We start from the raw sequence: 25,641 nt of genomic DNA, 5'->3' as shown, positions 1-25,641 counted from the left end.
CGGCGAATCTTGTCAGTGGTAACTCTTCACCTTGAATTATAGCTCCACTCTTGAACTTTTATTTGCCTCATTGCACAGATCTGTCTTAGACCCTTTTTAATCCGAGCACTTTGTTCTTGGTCTTCCACTCCTATTATTCCCTCTTGGCTGTTTTACACGTTATATAGTACCCGTCATTCCGTGTAGCTTATTGGTACTTATTTTAGAATTTCGAACATCACGCACCATTCGACACTGTCGAAAGCTTTTTCGAGGACGTCAAAACCTATCGCCGTGTCTTTGTTCTTCTGTAGTCCTGCATCCATTATCAACCGCAGCGCTAGAGCGGTCTCTTTCGTGTCTTTACCGTTTCTAAAGCCAAACTTGTCGTCATCTAACAAATCCTCAATTTCCTTCTCGATTCTTCTGATTATTATTCTTGCCAGCAACTAGGATGCATGAGCTGTTTTGTAACATTCGGAACTGTGTAGATGATGATTTTCCGAAAGTCAAGTGGTATATTGCCAAACTCATACACTTTAAACACCAACGTGAATAGTCGTTTTGTTGCCACTGCCTTCCAATGAATTTAGAAATTCTGTTTATCCAGGATAAAGTGTTGTGTCGATCCAGTCATCAACCTGGTTAGATGTCCCATAAGAACACAATTGAAAATGTGTCATGATCGTAAGGCAAAAGGTTCCAGAATAGTCCCTCACTGGGATCTCCGTGAGGGGACTGGCAAGGGGAAGATGACCATGAAAAAAATATTGATTTACCAATGCAGAGGTTGAATCTAGATAGAGTAGGGGTCATTGAAATGAAATTGAAAGGAAACAAGGAGTTATGGTAAGATGCGTGTGGGGTAACATCAACATCAACAGAAAATGGTATGACAGGAGGAGTAGGATTCGTTATGAATAGGAAGGTAGGGCAGGGAGTATGTTATTGTGAATAGTTAGTGAGAGGGTGGTTCTCTTCAGATTCGAACGTAAACCAACACCGACAATGATAGTTCAAGTACACGTGCCGCCGTCGCAAGCTGAAGGTGAAGAGATAGAGAAAGTAGATGAGGATATTGAAAGGGTAGTACAGTACGTAAAGGGAGATGAAAGTCTAATAGTCATGGAGGACTGGAGTACAGTTGTAGGGGTAGGACCAGAAGAAAATGTTACAGGGAAATATGGGTTTGTGACAAGGAATGAGTGAGGAGAAATACTAATTGAGTTCTGAAACAAATTTCAGCCAGTAAACCGACTTTCGGAAAAATATCATCCACACAATTTCGAAGACTGCAAGAGCTGAAATGTGCGAGAATTGTCGCACAATCAGCTTAACAGCTAATGCATCAAAGTTGCTTACAAGAATAGTAAACAGAAGAATGGAAAAGAAAATTCTGCATGTGTTAGCTAATCAGTTTAGCTTTAGGAAGAGTAAAGGCACCAGAGAGGCAATTATGACGTTGCGATTGATAATGGAAGCAAGACTGAAGAAAAATCAAGACACCTTCATAGGATTTGTCGACCTGGAAAAAGCGTTCGATAATCTAAATGGCGCAAGATGTTTGAAATTCTGAGAAAAATAGGGGTAATTTATAGGGAGAGACGGGAAATGTATAATGTGTACAAGAGCCAAGAAGGAATAATAAGAATGGGCGAAGTGTTCGGATTAAAAAGATATAAAACAGGGATGTAGTCTTCCGTTCCTCGTGTTCAGTTTGTACATCGAAGAAGCAGTGGTGGAAATAAAAGAAAGGTTCAGGAATGTAATTAAAAAGGATATAAATGATACGATTCGCTGATGACATTGCTATCCAGAGTGAAAGTGAAGAAGAATGACATGATCTCCTAAATGAATTGAACAGTCTAATGAGCACAGAATATGGATTGAGAGTAAATCGAAGAAAGAAGAAAATAATGAGAAGTAGCAGAAATGAGAACAGCGAGAAACTTAACATCAGGATCGAAGGTCACGAAGTAGACAGCAAAACAACCAATGGCGGACGGAACGTTGAGGACATCAGAAGCAAATTAGCACTGGCAAAAAGTCTACTGTTATCAAATATAGGCCTTTATTTGAGGAAGAAATTTCTCAAAATGTACGTTTGGACCATAGCATTGTATGGTAGTGAAACATGGACTATGGGAGAAAGAGAATCGAAGGATTTAAGATATGATGCCACTGACAAATGTTGAAAATTACATGGACTGATGAGGTAAGAAATGCGGAGGTTCTGCGCAGAATCGGAGACGAAAGGAATATGTGAAAAACTCTGAAAAGGAAGCGGTACAGGATGATAGGAGATCTATTAATACATTAGGGAATGATTGCATGGTGCTAGAGGGAGCTATAGAGGGCAAAGCCTGTATAGGAAGACAGAGATCAGAATGCATCCAGCAAATAATTGAGGACGTAAGTTGCAAGTGCTACCCTGAGATGAAGAGGTTGGCACAGGAGAGAAATTCGCGGCGGCCGCATCAAACCATCCGGAAGACTGATGATTAAAGAAAAACACAGTTTGTTAGTTTACTAAAAGTCAAGAAACACCGGTCCAATCTGGTTTCCTTTTGCACTAAGCTTACCATGTACGAAGAGCCCAATCTGAGTTCCTTAAGATCAGCCTTCTGGAAATCCATGGTTATCTCCATGGAGAAGGTTACTTTGTTCCACGTACGTCGTAAAGTTGGAGACTCAGGATATGTTCTAGCATTCTGCTGTATTTAAGTACGACTCGTTTCCACTATTCGTGACGATTATGTGAAGCCCCTGTATTACTACCTAACCTGAGTCACAGCTCATGGTTCATGGTTCACTGCCTCTGTTTCAGATTTCCACATTTCGTGTAAAAATTTAAAATTCTGTCATAATCTACTCGTTAAGAGATACAATCTTATGTTAATGGTTTAAGAGAAATGTCACAGTTAGAAACTGTGTACATGTTATAAGGCAGCGGAGATCAGTGCCACAAGTTACACTGGATATATCTATCTAACAAAAAAATGGTTCAAATGGCTCTGAGCACTATGCGACTTAACTTCTGAGGTCATCAGTCGCCTAGAACTTAGAACTACTTAAACCTAACTAACCTAAGGACATCACACACATCCATGCCCGAGGCAGGATTCGAACCTGCGACCGTAGCGGTCACGCGGTTCCAGACTGAAGCGCCTTTAACCGCACGACCACACCGGCCGGCTATATCTATCTAACGCTTGAGAAAAACAGCCTTAGGGTCTTCCAACGAACTTTAAACATAATTTCAAACCTTTATGAAACTTTCTCTCGCTTGTATCCCCCAGGAGCGATGAAGAGAAAAACATTACCGCTTACTACATTTTCTTCTTTTATTGAAGTAAACCTTCAGCATCAAGCATGACGTTATAATTATATCACGTTTTACTTTTATCTCTATTCGCACCACCCTTTTGTAAACGGTGTCGATGTATGCTACTGAATGTACCTGCAAAATTATATCACGTTTCAACGAACAGTTCAGGAGATACGACGTCACGAACATTCAGATGAGTGAGAAACTAGCGTTTACTTAAAATGGAGTGCAGCACAACTTCGGCATCACGATGTTTTAGTTTTTCTAACTGTACTACATGTAGTTCAGGAGATATGACGTCATAGACATTCATATGCTTGAAAAACTAGATTCTGCTTAAAATGGCGCACAGTAAAAAGTCAACATCAGGCATGACGTTTTAGTTCATTACTTCTTTACAGCTAATTGTATTTGCAAGGCACTATGGAGACATGATTTACACATACCAATGAATGTTATTGCAAAATTATATTATTGTAAGGAACTTAGTTCAGTAGATATGACATTATAATCATTGAGGTGCGTGAAAAACTTGATTTTGCTTAAAATGAAGAGCAAATTACACACAGTATTTTCATCCACTGTTCACAGTGGGAGCACTTAAGAGCTTCCGACAAACGTTAGACAGGGCGTGAGTCGTGCTTCGGTAGCTCAGATGGTAGAGCACTTGCCCGCGAAAGGCAAATGTCCCGAGTTCGAGTCTCGGTCGGTGCACACAGTTTTAATCTGCCAGGAAGTTTCAAACGTTAAACATGATTTGAAACATTTTCTAAGCTTTTTCTCGCTTAAATGCTTAACGTCTAATACGTCTAATCAGACGTTGAAGCGGTTTTAAACATGGGATTTATTATCTTTAAAGAATCGGTGGTTTACTGGTGCAGTACTACAGGTTTAGTTCTTAGATTGAGTTTAGAATCTTTCACTAATTATCTGAGTAGTGTGAAGTGCGATCATTTCTGTTACCACACTGAGGTCATTACGGCACTTGGTAATCACGTAGTGGTTCAAATGGTTCAAATGGCTCTGAGCACTATGGGACTCAACATCTTAGGTCATAAGTCCCCCAGAACTTAGAACCACTTAAACCTAACTAACCTAAGGACATCACACACACACATGCCCGAGGCAGGATTCGAACCTGCGACCGTAGCAGTCCCGCGGTTCCGGACTGCAGCGCCAGAACCGCTAGACCACCGCGGCCGGCATCACGTAGTGAACCACACAAACAAATCATTTATACATAGTGCATGAGCTAACTAGTTTCACACAGTTATGACAGAAATGGGCGCGATGATTTGCGAGACATTTGAATAAGTGATTGCATTTTTCTGAATCAATGCACTCAAAAAATATTAGTCAAATGCTCAGGTTCAGAGTGACGTGTGTGCTGTTGGCACTAGTTTCAAGTAGCCTTTGTGTGATCCAACCACGCTTGAATCAGTTTCGAAAGAGGCGGCATGTTTCGTAAAGGGCAATCAAGTTGCGTAAGAAGGCGACGACGAGGACGCTGGAACGCTCTACTCACGTCGTCTTTTGCCGTCGGTGGTGCCGTTAGCCTCCCCTTCTTCTGGCGCCAGTTCACCTCGGCGGGCCTGCATCATGAGGTGGATCATGTCGTGGCGCACGATCCCCTGCTCCTCTCGCGTTTTGATAGTCCCGGTCACCATGGTCCTGAAGAACTCCACTATCTTCGCGTCAATGAACTTTGCACCTAATAACTGCCGCATGCGAAAATAAATGAATCAATAAAATCACAAGGGGTACAAATAATTGTACACAGGTACAATAATAATAGCACAAGGTGTATAACTCACCCGCATAAGCTTCGGAGCTAACGTGTATCCCATTACGACTGCTGGTTTGATGGTTGTCAGCTCACGGCCCATTGTGTAGAATGTGTTGTTTGGCTCTGCCAAGGAGTCCACCTTTACTCCAAATGCAGTCGTCGCAATGACATCATTGGTCACGCGTGTGAAAAGGTCCTTCATCTCCAGTGTCAGTACCTGTTTTTCTCCAGAAGAAACTGCAACACAATAATACACCAAATCAGCAACGTGCACCCCTAATATCTCTAATTTGATGGACACTGTGAGTTGCGATTGAATTCTAGGTCTGTTTTGAAAGTGTGGAATGAAATTGTAGGTTAAGATAATACAAAAAATTATTATAGCTAAATGAAGAAAGGGAGTAAAAGTCGTATGTAAGAATTTTTCAGTTAAATGTACTGTAGCGTTTGCTGCCGTAATAGCCCACCGTACGGTAGTCTTCTAGAGCAGTATTTCGCCACACTACCAACTTGCGTACCCCGTAATAACCGCTCAGTCGAAGACCACAGGCATTACTGATACGCCGGCCGGAGTGGCCGGCGGTTCTAGGCGCTTCAGTCTGGAACCTCGTAGCCGCTACGGTCGCAGGTTCGAATCCTGCCTCGGCTATGGATGTGTGTGATGTGGTTAGGTTAGTTAGGTTTAAGTAGTTCTAAGTTCTAGCGGACTGATGACCTCAGATGTTTAGTCCCATAGTGCTCAGAGCTATTTGAACCAACCATTACTGATACACTATATGATCAAAAGTAGCCGGACACCTGCCTGAAAATGACTTACAAGTTCGTGCCGCCCTAGATCGCTAATGCTGGAATTCTATATGGTGTTGGCTCACCCTTAGCCTTCCCACGCCCGGGTTCCCGGGTTCGATTCCCGGCGGGGTCAGGGATTTTCTCTGCCTCGTGATGGCTGGGTGTTGTGTGATGTCCTTAGGTTAGTTAGGTTTAAGTAGTTCTAAGTTCTAGGGGACTTATGACCACAGTAGTTGAGTCCCATAGTGCTCAGAGCCATTTGAACCATTCACCCTTAGCCTTGATGACAGCTTCCACTCTCGCAAGCATACGTTCAATCAGCTGCTGGAAAGTTTCTTGGGGAATGGCATTCCATTCTACACGGAGTGCTGCACTGAGGAGAGGTATTGATGTCAGTCGGTGAGGCCTGGCACCAAGTGGCGTTCCGAAACATCCCAAAGGTGTTTTATAGGATTCAGGTCAGGACTCTGTGCAAGCCAGTCCGTTACACGAATGTTCGTAAAATGTTTGATGTTTGTCGTGTAACGAATCCGCCACAGGCCGTACATTATGAACAGGTGCTCGATCGTGTTGAGAGATGCAATCGCCATCCGCGAATTGCTCTTCAACAGTGGGAAGCAAGAAGGTGCTTAAAACATCAGTGTAGGCCTGTGCTGTAATAGTGTCACGCAAAACAACAAGGGGTGCATGCCTCCACCATGAAAAACACGACTACACCTTGACACTACCGCCTCCGAATTTTACTGATGGCACTACACACGCTGACAGGTGACGGTCACCGGGCATTCGCATACCCACAGCCTGCCATCGGATCGCCACATTGTGTTCCGTGATTCGCCACACGACGTTTCCCCACTGTTCAGTCGTCCAATGTTTACGCTCCTTACACCAAGCGTCGTCGTTTGGCGTTTACTGGCGTGATTTGTGACTTATGAGCAGCGCTCAACCATGAAATCCAAGTTTTCTCACCTCCCGCCTAACTGTCGTAGTACTTTCAATGGATCCTGTGTGATGGCCTGCGTGGATGTCTAATTATTACACATAACGACCCCCTTCAACTGTCGGCGGTCTCTGCAGTCAACAGACGAAGTCGGCCTACACGCTTTTGTGCTGTACGTGTCCCTTCATGTTTCCTCTTCACTATCACATCGGAAACAGTGGACCTAGGGATGTGTAGGAGTGTGGGAATCTCGCGTACAGACATGTAACACAAGTGACACCCAATCACCCGACCATGTTCGAAGTCTGTGAGTTCCGTGGAGCGCCCCATACCGCTCTCTCACGATGTCTAACGACTACTGAGGTCGCTGATGTGGAGTACCTGGCAGTATGTGAGAGCACAATGCACCTAATATGAAAAGCGTATGTTTTTGGGGGTGTCTGGATACTTTTGATATACTGTAAATCAACTTCTGCCCTACACTATGTTTGCCCTCGCCTATCCACTAGAGAACCTCGTACCCCGACATTTGGTATCAGAAGAGCTGTTGGAAATTGCATTAGATGTCAAACAGTGACATAGAACAACAATGGTAGATGTAGCAGCGACAGTGTTTCAACGACTGCCTTCAGCAAAGATATGCAGGTAAGTGCAGATTGTAAACGATGTATGGGCTTGTGGAGTCATACGATTCCTGTTCCGTCTGGGAGGTGAGTGACATTTTACGTATATTTTTACTAGTTTCTAGTAGTAAGAGAAAGTGAGGAAGGTGCCATCAGGTACTGAAGGCGAGAAGGCATTGGCTCAGGAGGCAATCCAGCACTTACTTGGTCAAGTCGCTCCAGTGAGCGCAGACTATTTAGTTAGTTAATTAGTTACTTAGTTAGCTAGTTAGGGAACTAGAAAGTTCCAAGAGGAGAAGAGAACAGCCCCCGCACTAGTATGCCGTAGATAGTTGTACCGTCACAGAAGATACTCTTTTTCCTGGTAAATCGTGGAAAGATGTTTTGTGGATAATGTAGACACGGCCGCGAAATTCTGGAGATAGAATAATGAGCAATTGTTGAATATGGCTCGCTTGAAATTGACAGGGGATCCAAGGGCATATTTTATGTGCCATGAAAAGTTGCAGAATATTCGCTCCTTGCAGGATTTGCAGGAGGAGTTACTGAAGCGCTGTTGAGAGACAGCTGCTTCTGGTTACTATGAGGATCAGCTGAGTGGTATAGCTCAGAGAAATGAGAAAACCATACAAAATTTTACGGGCAAAATTAGAAAAACGCAAAGCTACCTCCGAGGCGTCAAGTCATCTCTTACTGATGCCGTCATTCGGATGTGGTACGTACGGGTAGGGGGTCAGTGAACCACTCTCCTGGCTGTTTCCAGTTTGAAAAGACAGGATTAGGAAATAGAATATTAACATCTGTAGACTTACAAAGACAATCCCAACAAAGCCATTATACAGTAGGCAGAACAAAGGACTTTAGACGCCTTCTTGAGGGGTTTGCCAGTTTAACTTCCTCGTAAGTTATGAGCTGAGTTACTGAAGTCGTTAAGTGAAACCGTGGGACACTTTTGGTTCCACTTCCATTCGGATGCGAAAGTAAAACCGCGGCGAATATCCGGTTAAACTTCGCGCAGTTGGTTGAGAAGTGTCTGTTGTATACCCGTTTGTGACGTCACATCGCACTTTACAGTTTTGAGAGGACAATGAGCAGGTAATGATGGATAGAAAATGCACTGCGCAACAAAATCAATGGATCACTTTTTCAAAATCCAGTAACTGTCTCCAGTTCCGAGGCACAAGTTTGAAACTTAGCTCAAAGCTTCCTTCAATGTTCCTCTGTAAGGGTAAGAATGCTTCGTTGTTGGCTGATTTTTGGGAGGGGACCAAACAGTCAGGTCATCGGTCCTATCGGATTAAGGAAGAATGGGAAAGGAAGTCGGCCATGCTCTTTCAAAGGAACCATCCCGGCATTTGCCTTGAAGCGATTTACGGAAATCACGGGAAACCTAACTCAGGATGACGGGAAGCGGGTTGGAATCTCGTCTTCCCGAATGCGAGTCCAGTGACGAAAGCTCGGTGCCCCGCGACCTTCGGGCTCGAGGGTGCTTCAAACAGCAAGATGTCGGCACATGCGAGAAAGATCACAGTTCGGAAGTTCATGTGAATTGTAAGGTCGGTTGATGACGTCACATTGGCACCTGATTCTACCAAAACTCTGCCAAACACCACCGTGGACGTATCACACTATGAAAATGTACCAACATCCTCTCTTACCCACATTTAAGCCCTTCTTTTGACGCCTGCTTAGAATCGACACTAAAAGGCCTCAGGTGTTGCCACAAAGTGCATCACTGAAACCACCCTTTCCCTTGGGGTGTTGATTCCCAGACATTCCGCTGTTGAAAACGACTACTCGCAGTGTGAAGGGCAGCAGGAGGACGATACAGGGGGTGTGAATCCTTTACCATCGTGTGAGACGTCCAGGACGCCATTCAGTGGAACTGTGGTGAAATTTGGTGCCGATGTGACATCACAGACCCATGTTACAGTTCCATGAACTTCTGGGCTGTGTCGTTTTTTTTTTTTTTTTCGTATGTGCTGTTTGAAGGATCGCCGAGCCCCTGTCCCATTACAGTGGGAGGTTTAAGGCAACTTTGAGCCAAATTTCAAACTTATACGTCCAATGGAAGACAATTTTGAAATTTTCGGAAGTGATCCTTTAATTCTGTTGCGTCAGCGTCAACAAAATATTTTCGTATTGACAGAGAAAGCTGGTGATTGAAATTTCATGAGAAGGTCCCGCTGCAACGAAAAATGCTTTTGTTTTAACGATTTCCACCATAAATCCCGTATATATTGTCCGTGAGACTCTGTCCCCTGTTTCTCGATCATATAAAACGTACTGCACTTCTTTGAACTTTCTCGAAGTGCTCCGTTAATACAATCTGGTAAGGATCCCACATCACGCAGCAGTACTCCAAAAGAAGACGGACAAGCGTAGTGTAGGCAGTCTCTTTAGTACATCTGTTGCGTCTTCTAAGTGTTCTGCCAATAAAACACAGTCTTTCTCAGGACATTTTCTATGTGTTCTTTACAATTTAACTTGTTCGTAATTGTAGTTCCTAGATATTTACTTGAATTTACTGCCTTTACATTTGACCGATTTCTCATGTAACCGAGGTATATCGGATTCCTTTTAGCACTCGTGTGGATGACCTCATTTTTCGTTATTTAGGATCAATTGCCAACTTTCGTACCACGTAGATATCGTATCTGAATCATTTCGCAATTGTTTTTCATCTTCTGATAACTATGCTAGTCGATAAACGATAGCATTATCTGCAAACGACCTAAGACGCCTGCTCAGATTGTCTTCTAAATCGTTTATATAGATAAGGAACAGCACGGGGCCCATATCACTACCTTGGAGAATGCGAGAAATCACTTCTGTTTTGCTCGATAACTTTCCATCAGTTACTACGACTGTGACCTCTGTGACAGGAAATCACGAATCCGGACGCATACCTCAGAAGATTTTCCATAAGAACGCAATTTTATCACAGGCCACTTGTTAGATACGGTGTCAAAGCCTTCTGGAAGCCCATAAATACGGAATCATTCTAAAATCCGTTGTCCATAACACTCAACACTTCGTGTGAATACAAGAATACTTGTACTTCACAATGACTATGTATCAATAGACCGTTCTCTTCGAGGTAATTCATAAAGCTCGAACACAGTATACGTATGTTCCAGAATCCTGGTGCATATTGACATTAATATTACAAGCCTGTAATTTAGTGCGCTACTCCTACTACCTTTCTTGAATATTGATGTGACCTGTGCAGCTTCCCAGTCTTACGGGGATTACAGTATTCAGTCTCGCTTTGACAACACTGTGTTCACTAATCCCTGTAACGGTTTTGATGCTCGTTATGAGCTCAGCAATATTTGTTGATAAGAGGTCAAGTGAGTTTTCGCATTCGTTCACTATTCGAGTAGGCTCATGAACAAACTGCTGCATTTATCACAATTTCGGATGATGTTTTATGCGCACCTTTGGATTTAAACATGTATTTTCCTTAATACATCGAGGGTAAACAGCAGTCACCACCAACTATAATTCTATGAGTTGAAATTAGACTCAAGTTTTCTTTGAATCTTTCAGCAATTGTATCGTCTGAGTTAGGAGGTCGGTAAAAGGATTCATTTGTTAATTTATTCCAGTTGCCCAAAATGACCTCTACCCATAATTACTCACAGGAACAATCTGCTTCAATTTCGCTACAAGACAAACTACTTCCGACAGCAAGAAAAACGCTCTGCCAACTGTATTTAGCCTATCCTTTCTGAACAACATTAGCTCGTTCGCAAAAATTTCGGCTTTAGCCAGCTTTCAGTGCCTCAAACGATTTGAGCATCAGTGCCATTTATTATCGCTTGGAGCTCTGATACCTCTCCAACACAGCTACGACAATTTACAACTGTTATACCGATAGATTCTAGATTTACGTTCTTCCTACGTTCGGCCTGCCCCCTTTGATTGATACTGAAGGCTTTTTGTGTTTTCCCGAGTCCCTCTAACCAACCCCCCTCCAGTCCAAGCCACACACCCCTGCTACCAGTGTAGCCGCCTCCTGCGTGTAGCGGACTCCTGACCTATTCAGCAGAACCCAAAACCCGACCACCCTATGCGACAAGTCGAGGAATCTCCAACCTACACGACCGCTGAGCCTTTGATTCAGCCCCTCCACTCGGCTCTATACCAGAAATCCGCAATCGGTCCTGTCGACTATGATGCAAATGGTGACCTCCATTTTCATCTCGCAAGCAAGAATGGGTGCCTTTACCATTTCAGATATCCTCTTGAAACCAGAGATAATCTCCTGCTGCAAATCGACACACTTCATTAGCACCGATGTGAGCCACCACCTGCAGTTGGCTGAACCCTGTGGTCTTCATGGCATCCAGAAGGACCCATTCCACGTCTGGGATGAGTCCACCTGTTACGCACAAAGAGTGCACTCTGACTTTCTTCCTTTCCCCGGCAGCCACGTCCATAAGGTGCCACATAACACGCCTAACACCAGAATTTTTGGCTACCAATAATCCCACCCTCTGTGACTGCCCAGATCTCGTAGGCTGAAAGGTTTCCTCTGATAGGACAAGCGACTGCACCTAGCTGAGGTATACCTGGCACCTGGAGCTTGTTTTTCAGACTAACTGGGGATGCCTTACATCTGCACATAGCAGTCACAGTTCTTACCCATACGAAAGGCGGTGGAAAACTACACTACAAACAAACGACTATCGACATGTACTGCGGAATTCTACTGTAGACACTAACAAAGACGCAAGAACTGTCCTTAGTAAGAAATGCAAAGGTCCCAAGTTCGAGCCTCGGTCGGGCATGCAGTTTTAACCTGCCAAGATGTTTCACTGTGTATAGTAAATTAGACTAACATGGTGAGATTTAAAAGCTAACCAACCAAATCATACAGGTGAGACTATAATTCGCTCATGATTAGGAATTCGTAAAATGTCACAAAATCGATTACTTCCCTGTTGCTGTTGTTTCTCGGCTTGTGGGTGCTGCCTGTAGCAGTTGTAAATCAATAGCTCCGTGACAGGATTATAGAAAGAATGTACACGCCTTTGCGGGGCACTAGCGGTATTTGTGCCCTACAAAAGCGCAAATGGGAGTAACGCATATCAGTTTTCAAAGTATTTGTGAGAATAATGTGAAATGATTTTTTACTTCTTATGCGCTATACTTTTGCTCTCTTCCAAGTAAAACTGATGATACTCTTGTCTGTGATGTGAGGCCAGCATTTAGAATCTATTATTGCTAATAATGTTCAAGAAATGGTGAGTACAATAAACGAACTATTATCAGCTGGCGTTTAGGAGTTTCTCATTAACAGTTCGCTTCACTAATCACCATTTGAGGAAGAAAGAAGGTAACATATCACGTTCTACACTAGAAAAATGTAGTTGACATTGTTGACTGAGCAATATACATTTTTATTAACTTCGATTTTAAGTCACACATTATCACTCACTGTCAAGCATTTCCATCACAGAGCGACAACGTATACGAGGAGGCCCTCAACAAACTCCATAGAACAAGAAAAAATTAAAATTCAACAAAACTACCAACTTTTAATTAATTTTCAAAGACACAAGTATATTATTATAAATACGAAACCTTCTTAAGGTTTTTGATGAGGGCAATGAATAAGGAGAAGAACCTTTATTCTAAAAATTGTTCATAGATTAATGCATATGCGTTTACACACGGAACAGTTCTTTCTTTAATTCTGATTCGTGTTTTCTTTTTTTTTTTTTTTTTGTCATCAGTCTACTGACTGGTTTGATGCGACCCGCCACGGATTCATTTCCTGTGCTAACCTCTTCATCTCAGAGTAGCACTTGCAACCTACGTCCTCAATTATTTGCTTGACGTATTCCAATTTCTGTCTTCCTCTACAGTTTTTGCCCTCTACAGCTCCCTCTAGTACCATGGAAGTCATTCCCTCATGTCTTAGCAGATGTCCTATCATCCTGTCCCTTCTCCTTATCAGTGTTTTCCACATATTCCTTTCCTCTCCGATTCTGCATAGAACCTCCTCATTCCTTACCTTATCAGTCCACCTAATTTTCAACATTCGTCTATAGCACCACATCTCAAATGCTTCGATTCTCTTCCGTTCCGGTTTTCCCACAGTCCATGTTTCACTACCATACAATGCTGTACTCCAGACGTACATCCTCAGAAATTTCTTCCTCAAATTAAGGCCGGTATTTGATATTAGTAGATTTCTCTTGGCCAGAAATGCCTTCTTTGCCATAGCGAGTCTGCTTTTGATGTCCTCCTTGCTCCGTCCGTCATTGGTTATTTTACTGCCTAGGTAGCAGAATTCCTTAACTTCATTGACTTCGTGGCCATCAATTCTGATGTTAAGTTTCTCGCTGTTCTCATTTCTACTACTTCTCATTACCTTCGTCTTTCTCCGATTTACTCTCAAACCATACTGTGTACTCATTAGACTGTTCATTCCGTTCAGCAGATCATTTAATTCTTCTTCACTTTCACTCAGGACAGCAATGTCATCAGCGAATCGTATCATTGATATCCTTTCACCTTGTATTTTAATTCCACTCCTGAACCTTTCTTTTATTTCCATCATTGCTTCCTCGATGTACAGATTGAAGAGTAGGGGCGAAAGGCTACAGCCTTGTCTTACACCCTTCTTAATACGAGCACTTCGTTCTTGATCGTCCACTCTAATTATTCCCTCTTGGTTGTTGTACATATTGTATGTGACCCGTCTCCCCCTATAGCTTACCCCAAGTTTTTTTAGAATCTCGAACAGCTTGCACCATTTTGTATTGTCAAACGCTTTTTCCAGGTCGACAAATCCTATGAAAGTGTCTTGATTTTTCTTTAGCCTTGCTTCCATTATTAGCCGTAACGTCAGAATTGCCTCTCTCGTCCCTTTACTTTTCCTAAAGCCAAACTGATCTTCACCTAGCGCATTCTCAATTTTCTTTTCCATTCTTCTGTATATTATTCTTGTAAGCAGCTTCGATGCATGAGCTGTTAGGCTGATTGTGCGATAATTCTCGCACTTGTCAGCTCTTGCCGTCTTCGGAATTGTGTGGATGATGCTTTTCCGAAAGTCAGATGGTATGTCGCCAGACTCATATATTCTACACACCAACGTGAATAGTCGTTTTATTGCCACTTCCCCCCAATGATTTTAGAAATTCTGACGGAATTTTATCTATCCCTTCTGCCTTATTTGACCGTAAGTCCTCCAAAGCTCTTTTAAATTCCGATTCTAATACTGGATACCCTATCTCTTCTAAATCGACTCCTGTTACTTCTTCTATCACATCAGACAAATCTTCACCCTCATAGAGGCTTTCAGTGTATTCTTTCCACCTATCTGCTCTCTCCTCTGCATTAAACAGTGGAATTCCCGTTGCACTCTTAATGTTACCACCGTTGCTTTTAATGTCACCAAAGGTTGTTTTGACTTTCCTGTATGCTGAGTCTGTCCTTCCAACAATCATATCTTTTTCGATGTCTTCACATTTATCCTGCAGCCATTTTGTCTTAGCTTCCTTGCACTTCCTATTTATTTTATTCCTCAGCGACTTGTATTTCTGTATTCCTGATTTTCCCGGAACATGTTTGTACTTCCTCCTTTCATCAATCAACTGAAGTATTTCTTCTGTTACCCATGGTTTCTTCGCAGCTACCTTCTCTGTACCTATGTATTCCTTCGCAACTTCTGTGATGGCCCTTTTTAGAGATGTCCATTCCTCTTCAACTGTACTGACTACTGCGCTATTCCTTAATGCTGTATCCATAGCGTTAGAGAACTACAAACGTATCTCGTCATTCCTTAGTACTTCCGTATCCCACTTCTTTGCGTATTGATTCTTCCTGACTAATGTCTTGAACTTCAGCCTACTCTTCATCACTACTATATAGTGATCTGAGTCCATATCTGCTCCTGGGTATGCCTTACAGTCCAGTATCTGATTTCGGAATCTCTGTCTGACCATGATGTAATCTAATTGAAATCTTCCCGTATCTCCCGGCCTTTTCCAAGTATACCTCCTCCTCTTGTGATTCTTGAACAGGGTATTCGCTATTACTAGCTGAAACTTGTTACAGAACTCAATTAGTCTTTCTCCTCTTTCATTCCTTGTCCCAAGCCCTTATTCTCCAGTAACCTTTTCTTCTACTCCTTCCCCTACAACTGCATTCCAGTCGCCCATGACTATTAGATTTTCGTCCTCCTTTACATACTGCATTACCCTTTCAATATCCTCATACACTTTCTCTATCTGTTCATCTTCAGCTTGCGACGTCGGCATGTATACCTAAACTATCGTTGTCGGTGTTGGTCTGCTGTCGATTCTGATTAGAACAACCCGGTCACTGAACTATTCACAGTAACACACCCTCTGCCCTACCTTCCTATTCATAAGGAATCCTACACCTGTTGTACCATTTTCTGCTGCTGTTGATAATACCCGATACTCATCTGACCAGAAATCCTTGTCTTCCTTCCACTTCACTTCACTGACCCCTACTATGTCTAGATTGAGCCTTTGCATTTCCCTTTTCAGATTTTCTAGTTTCCCTACCACGTTCAAGCTTCTGACATTCCACGCCCCGACTCGTAGAACGTTATCCTTTCGTTGATTATTCAATCTTTTTCTCATGGTAACCTCCCTCTTGGCAGTCCCCTCCCGGAGATCCGAATGGGGGACTATGTATTTTTTATACATAGCTTAATTTTAACGTGAAATTTATATCAGTGTCCGAATAATCTAATTATTTCTGCAGCCAGTAATTTGATAAAAATAAAGAATTCTTATATCCGAATATGTACAAATTTTTTCCTATAATCTCTTGTATGGCCTTAATAATTATTTCTATCCTTCCTTATCAATATGGTTGCACCGGTCAAAGACCAACTAGGGCTACAAGGACCTGGTGCCTACAGCATCAGTTGCGAGTGTGACGTGCAGTACATCGGCCAGAGGTACCGATGCATCTTGCAGTGCCATTCAGAACATGTGGGGAGCGTTTTCCTGGTCCCAATAGACAAGTATGCATTCGAAGAGCGCAGCATCAACGAAGGTCATTGGTTTGGATTTGAACAAACAAGGGTGAAGTACCACACCAAGTGTTTCTAGGATTCAGTAATGAAAGAGTGCTTGCTGAACGTGTCGACCAGGACACTGGTGCTGCACATAGGATGTGTGCAACGCAAAGAACTGAAAGCAGCAGAGGTAACGGGCGGAACAGGTGGTTACCACCAGGTCTCGACGCCCAGCCCTCCTTTCGCCCTACTCTGAGTGTTCCCTTACCATGGCCAAGATATCTCTTTCGGAGACAAGTGATTGTCCCACGTGTTGGGTCCTTGGTAGAGGAGTCAGCGGTCAGGCAGCTATAAATGATCCAACCGGATACGAAACTCACACTTTACTTGCAGATGGCAAGTAGGAAACTCAGAGAAACGTTTCGATAACAGAATGCCAAGACTTGACTGATACACCCGAGAAGATCTCATCGCCAGTCGTTGTGGCCGAGCGGTTCTAGGCGCTTCAGTCCAGAACCGCGCTGCTGCTACGGTCGCAGGTTCGAATCCTGCCTCGGGCATGGATGTGTGCGATGTCCTTAGGTTAGTTAGGTTTAAGTAGTTCTAAGTTCTAGGGGACTGATGACCTCAGATGTTAAGACCCATAGTGCTTAGAGCCATTTGAACCAGATTTCAGCGATGAAATCCGCCGAGACTGTCTGCTCCAAAGACTTCTATGTGTTTGAAAGGGAAAGATTACCAGCAGAGTGTATTGCCATTTCTGTATTGTGGGTGTGAGGTATCGACTTGTAATGTGAAAAACTGTCAAAAACCAATTTTCCTTCAGTGAGCAACGGAGAGACCATTGGTGGGAATTCCTAGGATACAGAGGAAAACCAAGATATGATCCAGTGAGGGAACAGACGAGGGTGAAGGACTTATTATCATGACAATTTCATTGCTGATGCAATCTTCCAGACGTTTTTAGCTCTGGATTCATTCACGACAGTCATTCTAGGTCTCACAATTTTCACAAGTATTAGCGTAGTTCAGCCAGTGGGAAACGAGCTTTCGTGCATAATACTAGTAAGGATGTCTAGTTTACGGAGTGTCCTCTGGCCTCTGGTTGTCGACAGTTATGCAAAGAATCAACACTGTGAAATGTGGCAAGCCCTTACACAAGACCCATATGCGTCTTGCTGCTGTAAGAAATCCAGCTACAGATTAAAACTTAGTCCAAGCTTACAGTGAACGTCTTGAACAAGAGACTGGCTACTACGTATGTTGTAAGCATGTAAACTGAAAACGACACTGTTTGTTATGACAGCGACCACTCTGCAGACCACGTGATCTCGACACTTGACGTGACGCGGTAGAGGACAGCGGGGACCTGTGCCGTAGCCTACTGCACGTGTCTACCACCACCAGTTTTGTAAGCGAGTTAATGGTTTTCTGAAGGAATCACTGCCAACAACCATTGGAAATTACTGTTCTCGCACTGTGGAAGTTAGAGCAGTAGCTTGGATTGGACAAGTGTTATAAGGAACAGTCCACTTTAAAAGAACCGTGTCAGCATTCATCTGAACTGATTCAGAGAAGTGCGGAACCAGTACATGCATGGGTACATGCATGCTGACAGTCCAGAGCCTGAAGCTCTGGGCCGTCTCTCTTTGGGCTATAATCAGAGTACAGCTGTCTACAGGGATTGAGGGATTTAGTTCGAGATGCAGGAGACTGTCACTGAGATGTTGAAATAACTCATTTGGTAGACTCTTGAAGACAGACGGAAACTATCCCGAGATTGTCTAGTGACAAAATTTCAAGAACTGGCTTTAAATAAGGACTTTAGGAATATACTACAATTCCACTCTTACGGCACCCATAATATTAATAAGATTAATTACAGCACGCACAGAGGAATTTAAAAAATTAATTCTTCCACGATCCTTACGTGAATGGAGCGGGAACAAGTCCTAATACAACAGGTGCACTGAAGAGCCAAAGAAACTGGTACACCTGCCTAATATCGTGTAGCGACGCAGAAGTGCCGCAGCAAGACGCGACATGGACTCGGCTCACGTCTGAAGTAGTTCTGGGGGGGAAATCGATACCATAAATCCTCCGGGGCTCTCCATAAATCCGTAAGAGTACGAGGGTGTTGGAGATCTCTTCTGAGCAGCACATTGCAAGGCATCCCAGACATGCCCAATAATGTTCATGTCTGGGGAGTTTGATGACCAGCGGAAGTGTTTAAACTCAGAAGGGTTTTCCTGAACCCACTCTGTAGCAATTATTAACGTGTGGGGTGTCGCATTCCAGCTGGAATTGCCCAAGTCCGTCGGAATGCACAACGGACATGAATGGATGCAGATGATCAGACAGGATGCTTACATACATGTCACCTGTCAGAGTCTTATCTAGGCGTATCAGGGGTCCATATCACTCCTACTGCAAACGCCCCACACCATTACAGAGCCTTCATCAGCTTGAACTGTCGCCTGCCAACATGTAGGGTCCATGGATTCATAAAGTTGCCTCCATACTCGTACACGTCCATCCACTCTATACAATTTGAAACGAGACTCGTCCGGGCAGGCAACTTGTTTCCAGTCATCAACAGTTCAATATCGGTGTTGACGGGGTCAGGCGATGTCTAAAATTTTGTGTCGCGCAGCCATCAAGGGTATACGAGTGGGTCTTCGGTACCGAAAGCCCACGTCGACGATGTTTCGTTGATTGGTTCGCACGGTGACACTTGTTGATGGGCCAGCACTGAAATCTGCAGCAATTTGCGGAAGGGTTGCACCTCTGTCACGTTGAATCATGTTCTTCAGTCGTCGTTGTTCCCGTTCTTATCTTTTTCCGGACGCAGCGATGTCGGAGATCAGATGTTTTACCGTGGTCCTGATGTTCACGGCACACTCGTGGAATGGTGGTACGGGAAAATCCCCACTTCATCGCCACTTCAGAGACTCTGTGTTCCATTGATCGTGCGCCGGCCGTAACACCACATTCAAGCTCGCTTAAATCTTAACAGCCTGCCATTGCAGCGGCAGTAGCCGGTCTAACAGCTGCGCCAGACACTGATCTTCTTATATAGACGTTGCCGACAGCAGCGCCATATTCAGCCTGTTTACATATCTCTGTTTCTGAATGCTCGTGCCTATACCAGTGTCTTTTGCGCTTCAGCGTAGAAGAGGCAGTGAGGAAAGTAACACACTATCTCGAATTGAAGAGCTGTTTGTCGTGGACAGAAAATCACGATAATATTATTTCCTGATGGCATAGCAGAAATTGGTGAAAGTGACTGAACTGCCCCAGACTCTTAATGAAAGAACATATGTACTAGCTGGTGGCCATAAAGTGCCCATAAACGCAAAGGAAACTTCGATTGTGGTATACATAACAGAAGGACAACATGCAGTATTAAATGTTAAACTTGGACAAGATGCTTTTGAAGGGATGGGTAAATTTTGTTAACTCAGAAACAGAACAGGTGAAGAAGAAAAATGCAAGGAAGACGTAGCGGAGAGGCAAAAGGGCTTTCTATAAAAAGAAACATCTACCAACAAACAGAAATATAAAATAAGAGATCAGAAAAAGATACTCGAAACATTATATTGGAATCACTGCTCTGTAAGGGTGCGAAACATGGACAGTGGGGAAGACAGATATGAAACAACTGGAAGGCTTTAAATATGGTGTTACACGAGACAGTCGTAGATTAGATAGATAGGGCGATTAAGGATGAAGATGTCCTGCCAGCGAGTGATACAGTGACGCTATAGTAGTGAAGAGCAAGCAAGCATTTCCCATCGTTGGAAAGCAGTCAGGGAGACTGGCTGAAAGTATGCTAGTTGGATGAGGAACCGACCTAAGCGTGAGAGGTCTCGCCCGGCTAGCCGCGCGGTCTAATACTGCTTCCCGAGCGGGAGGACGAGGTCCGGTGCGCCGGCCAGCCTGTGGATGGCTTTTAAGGCGGTTTCCCATCTCCCTCGGCGAATGCGGGCTGTTTCCTCTTATTCCGCCTCAGTTACACTGTGTTGGCGACTGCTGCGCAAACACCACTTCCACGTACACCTAGACCGTAATTATTCCACCACGCAAACAACTAGGGCTACACTCTTCAGGTATAAGGCGTTCCCAGGGGGTCCACTGGGGGCCGAACCGCACAACAATAACCTATGTTTCGGTGTGGGGCGGCGGTGGGGTGGGTGGACTGCTGCGGCCTGTTGTAGGATGGTGAACCACTGAGGGGTACGGCGGGACGGAGCCTCTCCGTCGTTTCTAGGTCTCCAGTGCCTATCTGACATAACGATCTTAAATGCCGGGGACCACTGAACTTTATATGGAAACTACTAATTTTTCGATATCAAATATAAATTATTAGTATCCACTTTTAACATAATAAGTACTAGGAGCAGTCTAAGAGTCACTAAAGATACTTCAGTATTGTTAAAGTATATGGTAAACTAATGGTAATAAGAAACAAATCATGGTTAAAACTGTACTGACAAAATACAAATCCTTCCAATGTTGAACGAAGTCTTCTCGTGATTCCTGTTGCGCACCAAGCAATTCAGGCGGTATGAGACAGGTGAACACTCAGGTCTCAAGGAAAATGTAGTAATTCCAGTTCTAAAGAAAGAAGATGCTGACTGGTGTGGAAATTAACAAACTATCAGTTTAATAAGTCATTGTTGCTAAGCACTAACACGAATTATTTACAGAAGAATGGAAAAACTGGTAGAAACCAATCTCGGGAAAGATCAGTTTGAATTCCTGAGAAATGTAGGCACACGAGAGGCAATACTGGTCAATACTGAGCATAGGACTTCTTATAGAAGATACGTTAAAGAAAGGTAAACCTACATTTATGGCATTTGTGGACTTAGAGAAAGCTTTTGACAATGCTGACTGGAATATTCTCTTTGAAATTCTGAGAGTAGCAGAGGTAAAACGTAGGGAACGAAACACTATTTACGACTTGCACAGAAACCAATTGGCAGTTGTAAGAGTCGAGGGACATGAAAGGGAAGCAGCGATTGAGAAGGGAGTGAGACAGGTTGTAGCCTATCCCCTGCGTTATTCAATCTGTACAAGGAGCAGACACTAGACAAAAGCGAAGAGAAACTTGACGAAGGAATTAAAGTTCAGGGAAAAGAAGTGCTAGCTTTAAGATTTCCGATGACACTGTACCTTTGTCACGGACAAGGGACTTGGAAGAGCAGTTGAACGGAATGGAAAGTGTCTAGTAATGAGGATATAAGATGAACATCAGCAAAAGCGAGACAAATGTAATGAATTGTAGTCGTATTAAATCTAACGATGCTGGCGGAATTAGATTAGGAAATGAGACACTTAACGTGGTAGATTAGTTTTCCTATTTGTCGAGTCAACTGACAATGGGCTAAGCAGAGAGGATATGAAATGTAGGCTGGCGTTTTTGAAGAAGAGAAGTGTGTTAACATCGAATATAGATTTAAGCGCTAGTAAGTCTTTTCTGAAGGTAATTGTCTGGAATATAGTCTTGTTTGGAAGTGAAAAGTGAACGATAAACAGGTCAGACAAGACGAGAAGAGAAGCTTTTGCAGTGTGGTGGTACAGAAGAATGCTGAAGATTAGGCAGGCAGATGAGGTAATCAATGAGGAGGTACTGAATAAAACCGGTGAAAAAAGAAATTTGAGGTATAGTTTGACTAAAAGACTGGATCAGCTGTTAGGATACAAGTAGTGGGTCACTGTAGATGCTTTATATTCCCCAGTCGTAGCCAAATTTCGCCATTCACGGTGTTTTTTAGCAACATGTAAGCCTTATCCGCTCATCTGCAATAGCTTATTCTTTTTCCATTTGCAGTCTATATACTTCATTTATGGCAGTCGCCTTCGCCCATATATTGTAGTTTTCATTTTTTGGTTTCGATCTCTTCCATTTCCAGTTTTCCGTACACACACCACAGTAACTGAACTTAAAGGTGTCATTTCCGTAATGGGGAATGGTGAAGTCTGTGCGATATATTTACTCCTTTTCTTAGGACTGAGATAACACTGTTTGCGGTACCAGTCCTAATTCGGCGATATCTCTGTCTGCCTGTATCGTGGAGAACACTGTCCTGGACTGAGAGAAACATGTTTCTCTGTTTTAATACAGCACTTCACGTGATGCTTACGTTGTCTTTGTTGGAGCCAGTGTTAAGAATCTCCACGTAATTTACAAGCAGATTATTAAAACTGTGTGCCGATAGGGCATAGTTTATAAGATTTTCTCCGCTTTGAGTGTCAGGAAGGGCTACTTGCACACCAGTCAATCTTTGGGTATTGTTATTACTCCAGAAGAACAGCAGAATGTTGTTACACACCACACAACAGCTGTTCTGTAAGTTATTTGTTAGCTGACACCACAAGAACGTGATCGGTACAGAGTACATATTGTAAATGCCGTTTGTTAGAGTCTAATACACTTAAATAATTGTACGCGATCAAACACACGATCCATTCTGTAGTGTATATTATAGCCTGTAGCCAGGTAATTTCATACTCCTTAGCCAAGGAAGACGTTAAAGTTTATCATAGTCACGTGTCCAGGCACATTACAATATATATAACGTGGTTACCGATAACTTTGTCTGCTCCTGGACAGCCGGCCGGTGTGGCCGTGCGGTTAAAGGCGCTCCAGTCTGGAACCGCGTGACCGCTACGGTCGCAGGTTCGAATCCTGCCTCGGGCATGGATGTGTGTGATGTCCTTAGGTTAGTTAGGTTTAATTAGTTCTAAGTTCTAGGCGACTGATGACCTCAGAAGTTTAGTCGCATAGTGCTCAGAGCCATTTGAACCATTTTTTTGCTCCTGGACATATAAATTTATAATGTATCTTTACTCTAGAACTGGACGTCAGCCACGTCAAGCATTCTACTGCAGTAGCTTATCATTGTCCACAATCAAACTGCTGTTTCCATGGCAACAACTCTTTCTATGTAGAAGTTGTGGTTTGGCGTTATGTTGTCGCACATCTCTACTTTGATAAAAATCCCGGCAAAATCTTCTATTATGTCCAAATACAACAGGTAACAGTCGTTTACATTAATCTGCTGCTATATTCCAAATAGTTCTTCCGTTATAACACCAACTTTAACGTCGGCTAGATTAGATTAGATTAGATTTACTTTCATTCCAGTTGATTCGTAGTGAGGAAGTCCTTCAGGATGTAGAACATGTCAGAAAAACAATAATACATGACTAATATTTACAACTGAAGCAAATTAGCTAATGTGCCTTCCATAGGTCTCAAGTGGAATGATCGTCATATTTTTAATGAATACTATGTGAAAGAATCATTTTACAAACATCATTTTACAAACACTCATTTACTAAATTAAAAAATGTTTTCTTATTTATAAGTTAATAAACATATAATTGAACTACTACAATACTAATTTACAATGAACACATTACCAGTGGTCACATGATGTTCAAAGAGGCAGATTAAATCAGCTGGGTTTGCGGACTCTAATTCATCTATCCGCAAACCCAGGTGACATAATCTGCCGCTCTGAACATCATGTGACCACTGGTATAGAAATTTTAAGTTAAGTTACAGAACTTTCAAGTTAAGATTACGTTACCTGTGTTTGCAGACTCTAATTCATCTATCTATTAGGGGAGCAAAATAACTGATGATGGTCGAAGTAAAGAGGATATAAAATGTAGACTAGGAATGGCAAGGAAAGCGTTTCTGAAGAAGAGAAATTTGTTAACATCAAGTATAGATTTAAGTGTCAGGAAGTCGTTTCTGAAAGTATTTGTATGGGTGTCGCCATGTATGGAAGTGAAACTTAGACGATAAATAGTTGAGGCAAGAAGAGAATAGAAGCTTTCTAAATGTGGTGCTACAGAAGAATGCTGAAGATTAGATGGGTAGATCACATAAGTAATGAGGAGGTATTGAATAGAATTGGAGAGAAGAGGAATTTATGGCACAGCTTGACTAGAAGAAGGGACCGGTTGGTAGGGTATATTCTGAGGCATCAAGGGATCATCAATTTAGTATTGGAGGGCAGCGTGGAGGGTAAAAATCGTAGAGGGAGACCAAGAGATGAATACACTAAGCATATTCAGAAAGATGTAGGTTGCAGTAGGTACTGGGAGATGAAGAGGCTTGCACGGGATAGAGTAGCATGGAGAGCTGCATCAAACCAGGCTCTGAACTGGAGACCGCAATAACAACAGTTCATCTATGCAGAGAGTTAATTCATTAATTTTTATTTCTCAGTCCTCGAATATTTTGATGCAATAAAGATAGCTGACATTTCACACTGACTGCATTAAAATTGGGTAGAGTTGAAATTTCTGATGATTGCAGAAAATTCTTAACCAATAATTTTCTGTGCTGATGTAATAAGCTAAAATTACGTTTTGTTGATTTCTTTCTTAAACTGAAGGTTTGTCTCAATCCCAACCTCTCTTAAAACTTGGTTTCTTTCTGAGAGGTTAGGATTGAGACAAACCTCTTTATATGGTATAGCTACAGTGCTTCCTTGCCGATTTTTTCCACCATTCCTCTCGCTGTCACGCTGTCGTTCTCGTGAAGGAGAAACGATAGCTCAATCTTGTCACCATGTCTTACAGTGACGAACTTGGAGAATTTACTACGTTGATAACAGACTTAAACATTACGGATTGCTCCTTCTCTAATTGCTCCTGACAATCTATTTAATCATAGTTTTTAACAACTGTAATGTTATCACAGAGTGGTTCTGTAAGAGTTGTAAGCACACTTAAATTCTTCCTGTTAATATGCGTGTCATGTTTGGTGCAATTTGTATTACGCGTATCAGTAACAAGATCGTCGATGGTCTCCAGTAATAACCAGAAACCAAACTGCTCGTCGGTCGGTCTTTTCTTGCACGATGGAGGAAGACATGTTAGTACTTTCCACTACCACAGATGGTTGCCTTCACACTCTAAAGATCAAAGATTGTGCTCCTTCCGATCACGTGAACTTCCGCTCATTTCTTTTAAATTTGCTTATACTTGCTGTGTAACTGTAAAGTTCTAGCTCAGTTGAACTATTCTGTGTGCATGTGCGTCAGTTTCTCGATTGTCAGGCGTCGGGCGTTGGGCGTCATGTATCAGGCATTAGGCATCAATCGTCAAGCAACAGGCGTCATGTATCAGCCATCATGTGTAGAGCATCATATGTCATGCATC

The 25,641-nt window shown here is 42.8% G+C and overlaps 1 protein-coding gene across 1 annotated transcript in view; it reads right to left on the bottom strand.

Moving 5' to 3' along the window:
- The window catches only part of LOC126163195 (cytochrome P450 9e2-like), a 57,903-nt gene that overhangs the window by 22,146 nt on the left and 10,116 nt on the right, over positions 1-25,641 (bottom strand). Inside the window, exons 3-4 of the mRNA XM_049920148.1 lie at positions 5,122-5,330; positions 4,833-5,025 (exon numbers count right to left, since the gene is read on the bottom strand). Of these exons, the coding sequence (XP_049776105.1) occupies positions 4,833-5,025; positions 5,122-5,330 (402 nt within the window). The remainder of the gene's footprint in view (positions 1-4,832; positions 5,026-5,121; positions 5,331-25,641) is intronic.

Source organism: Schistocerca cancellata, chromosome 2 (assembly GCF_023864275.1).
Source record: "Schistocerca cancellata isolate TAMUIC-IGC-003103 chromosome 2, iqSchCanc2.1, whole genome shotgun sequence".
Taxonomy (NCBI): domain Eukaryota; kingdom Metazoa; phylum Arthropoda; class Insecta; order Orthoptera; family Acrididae; genus Schistocerca; species Schistocerca cancellata.
Note: the sequence above shows the minus strand (reverse complement) of the source record. Positions and strands in the feature narration are given on the sequence as shown.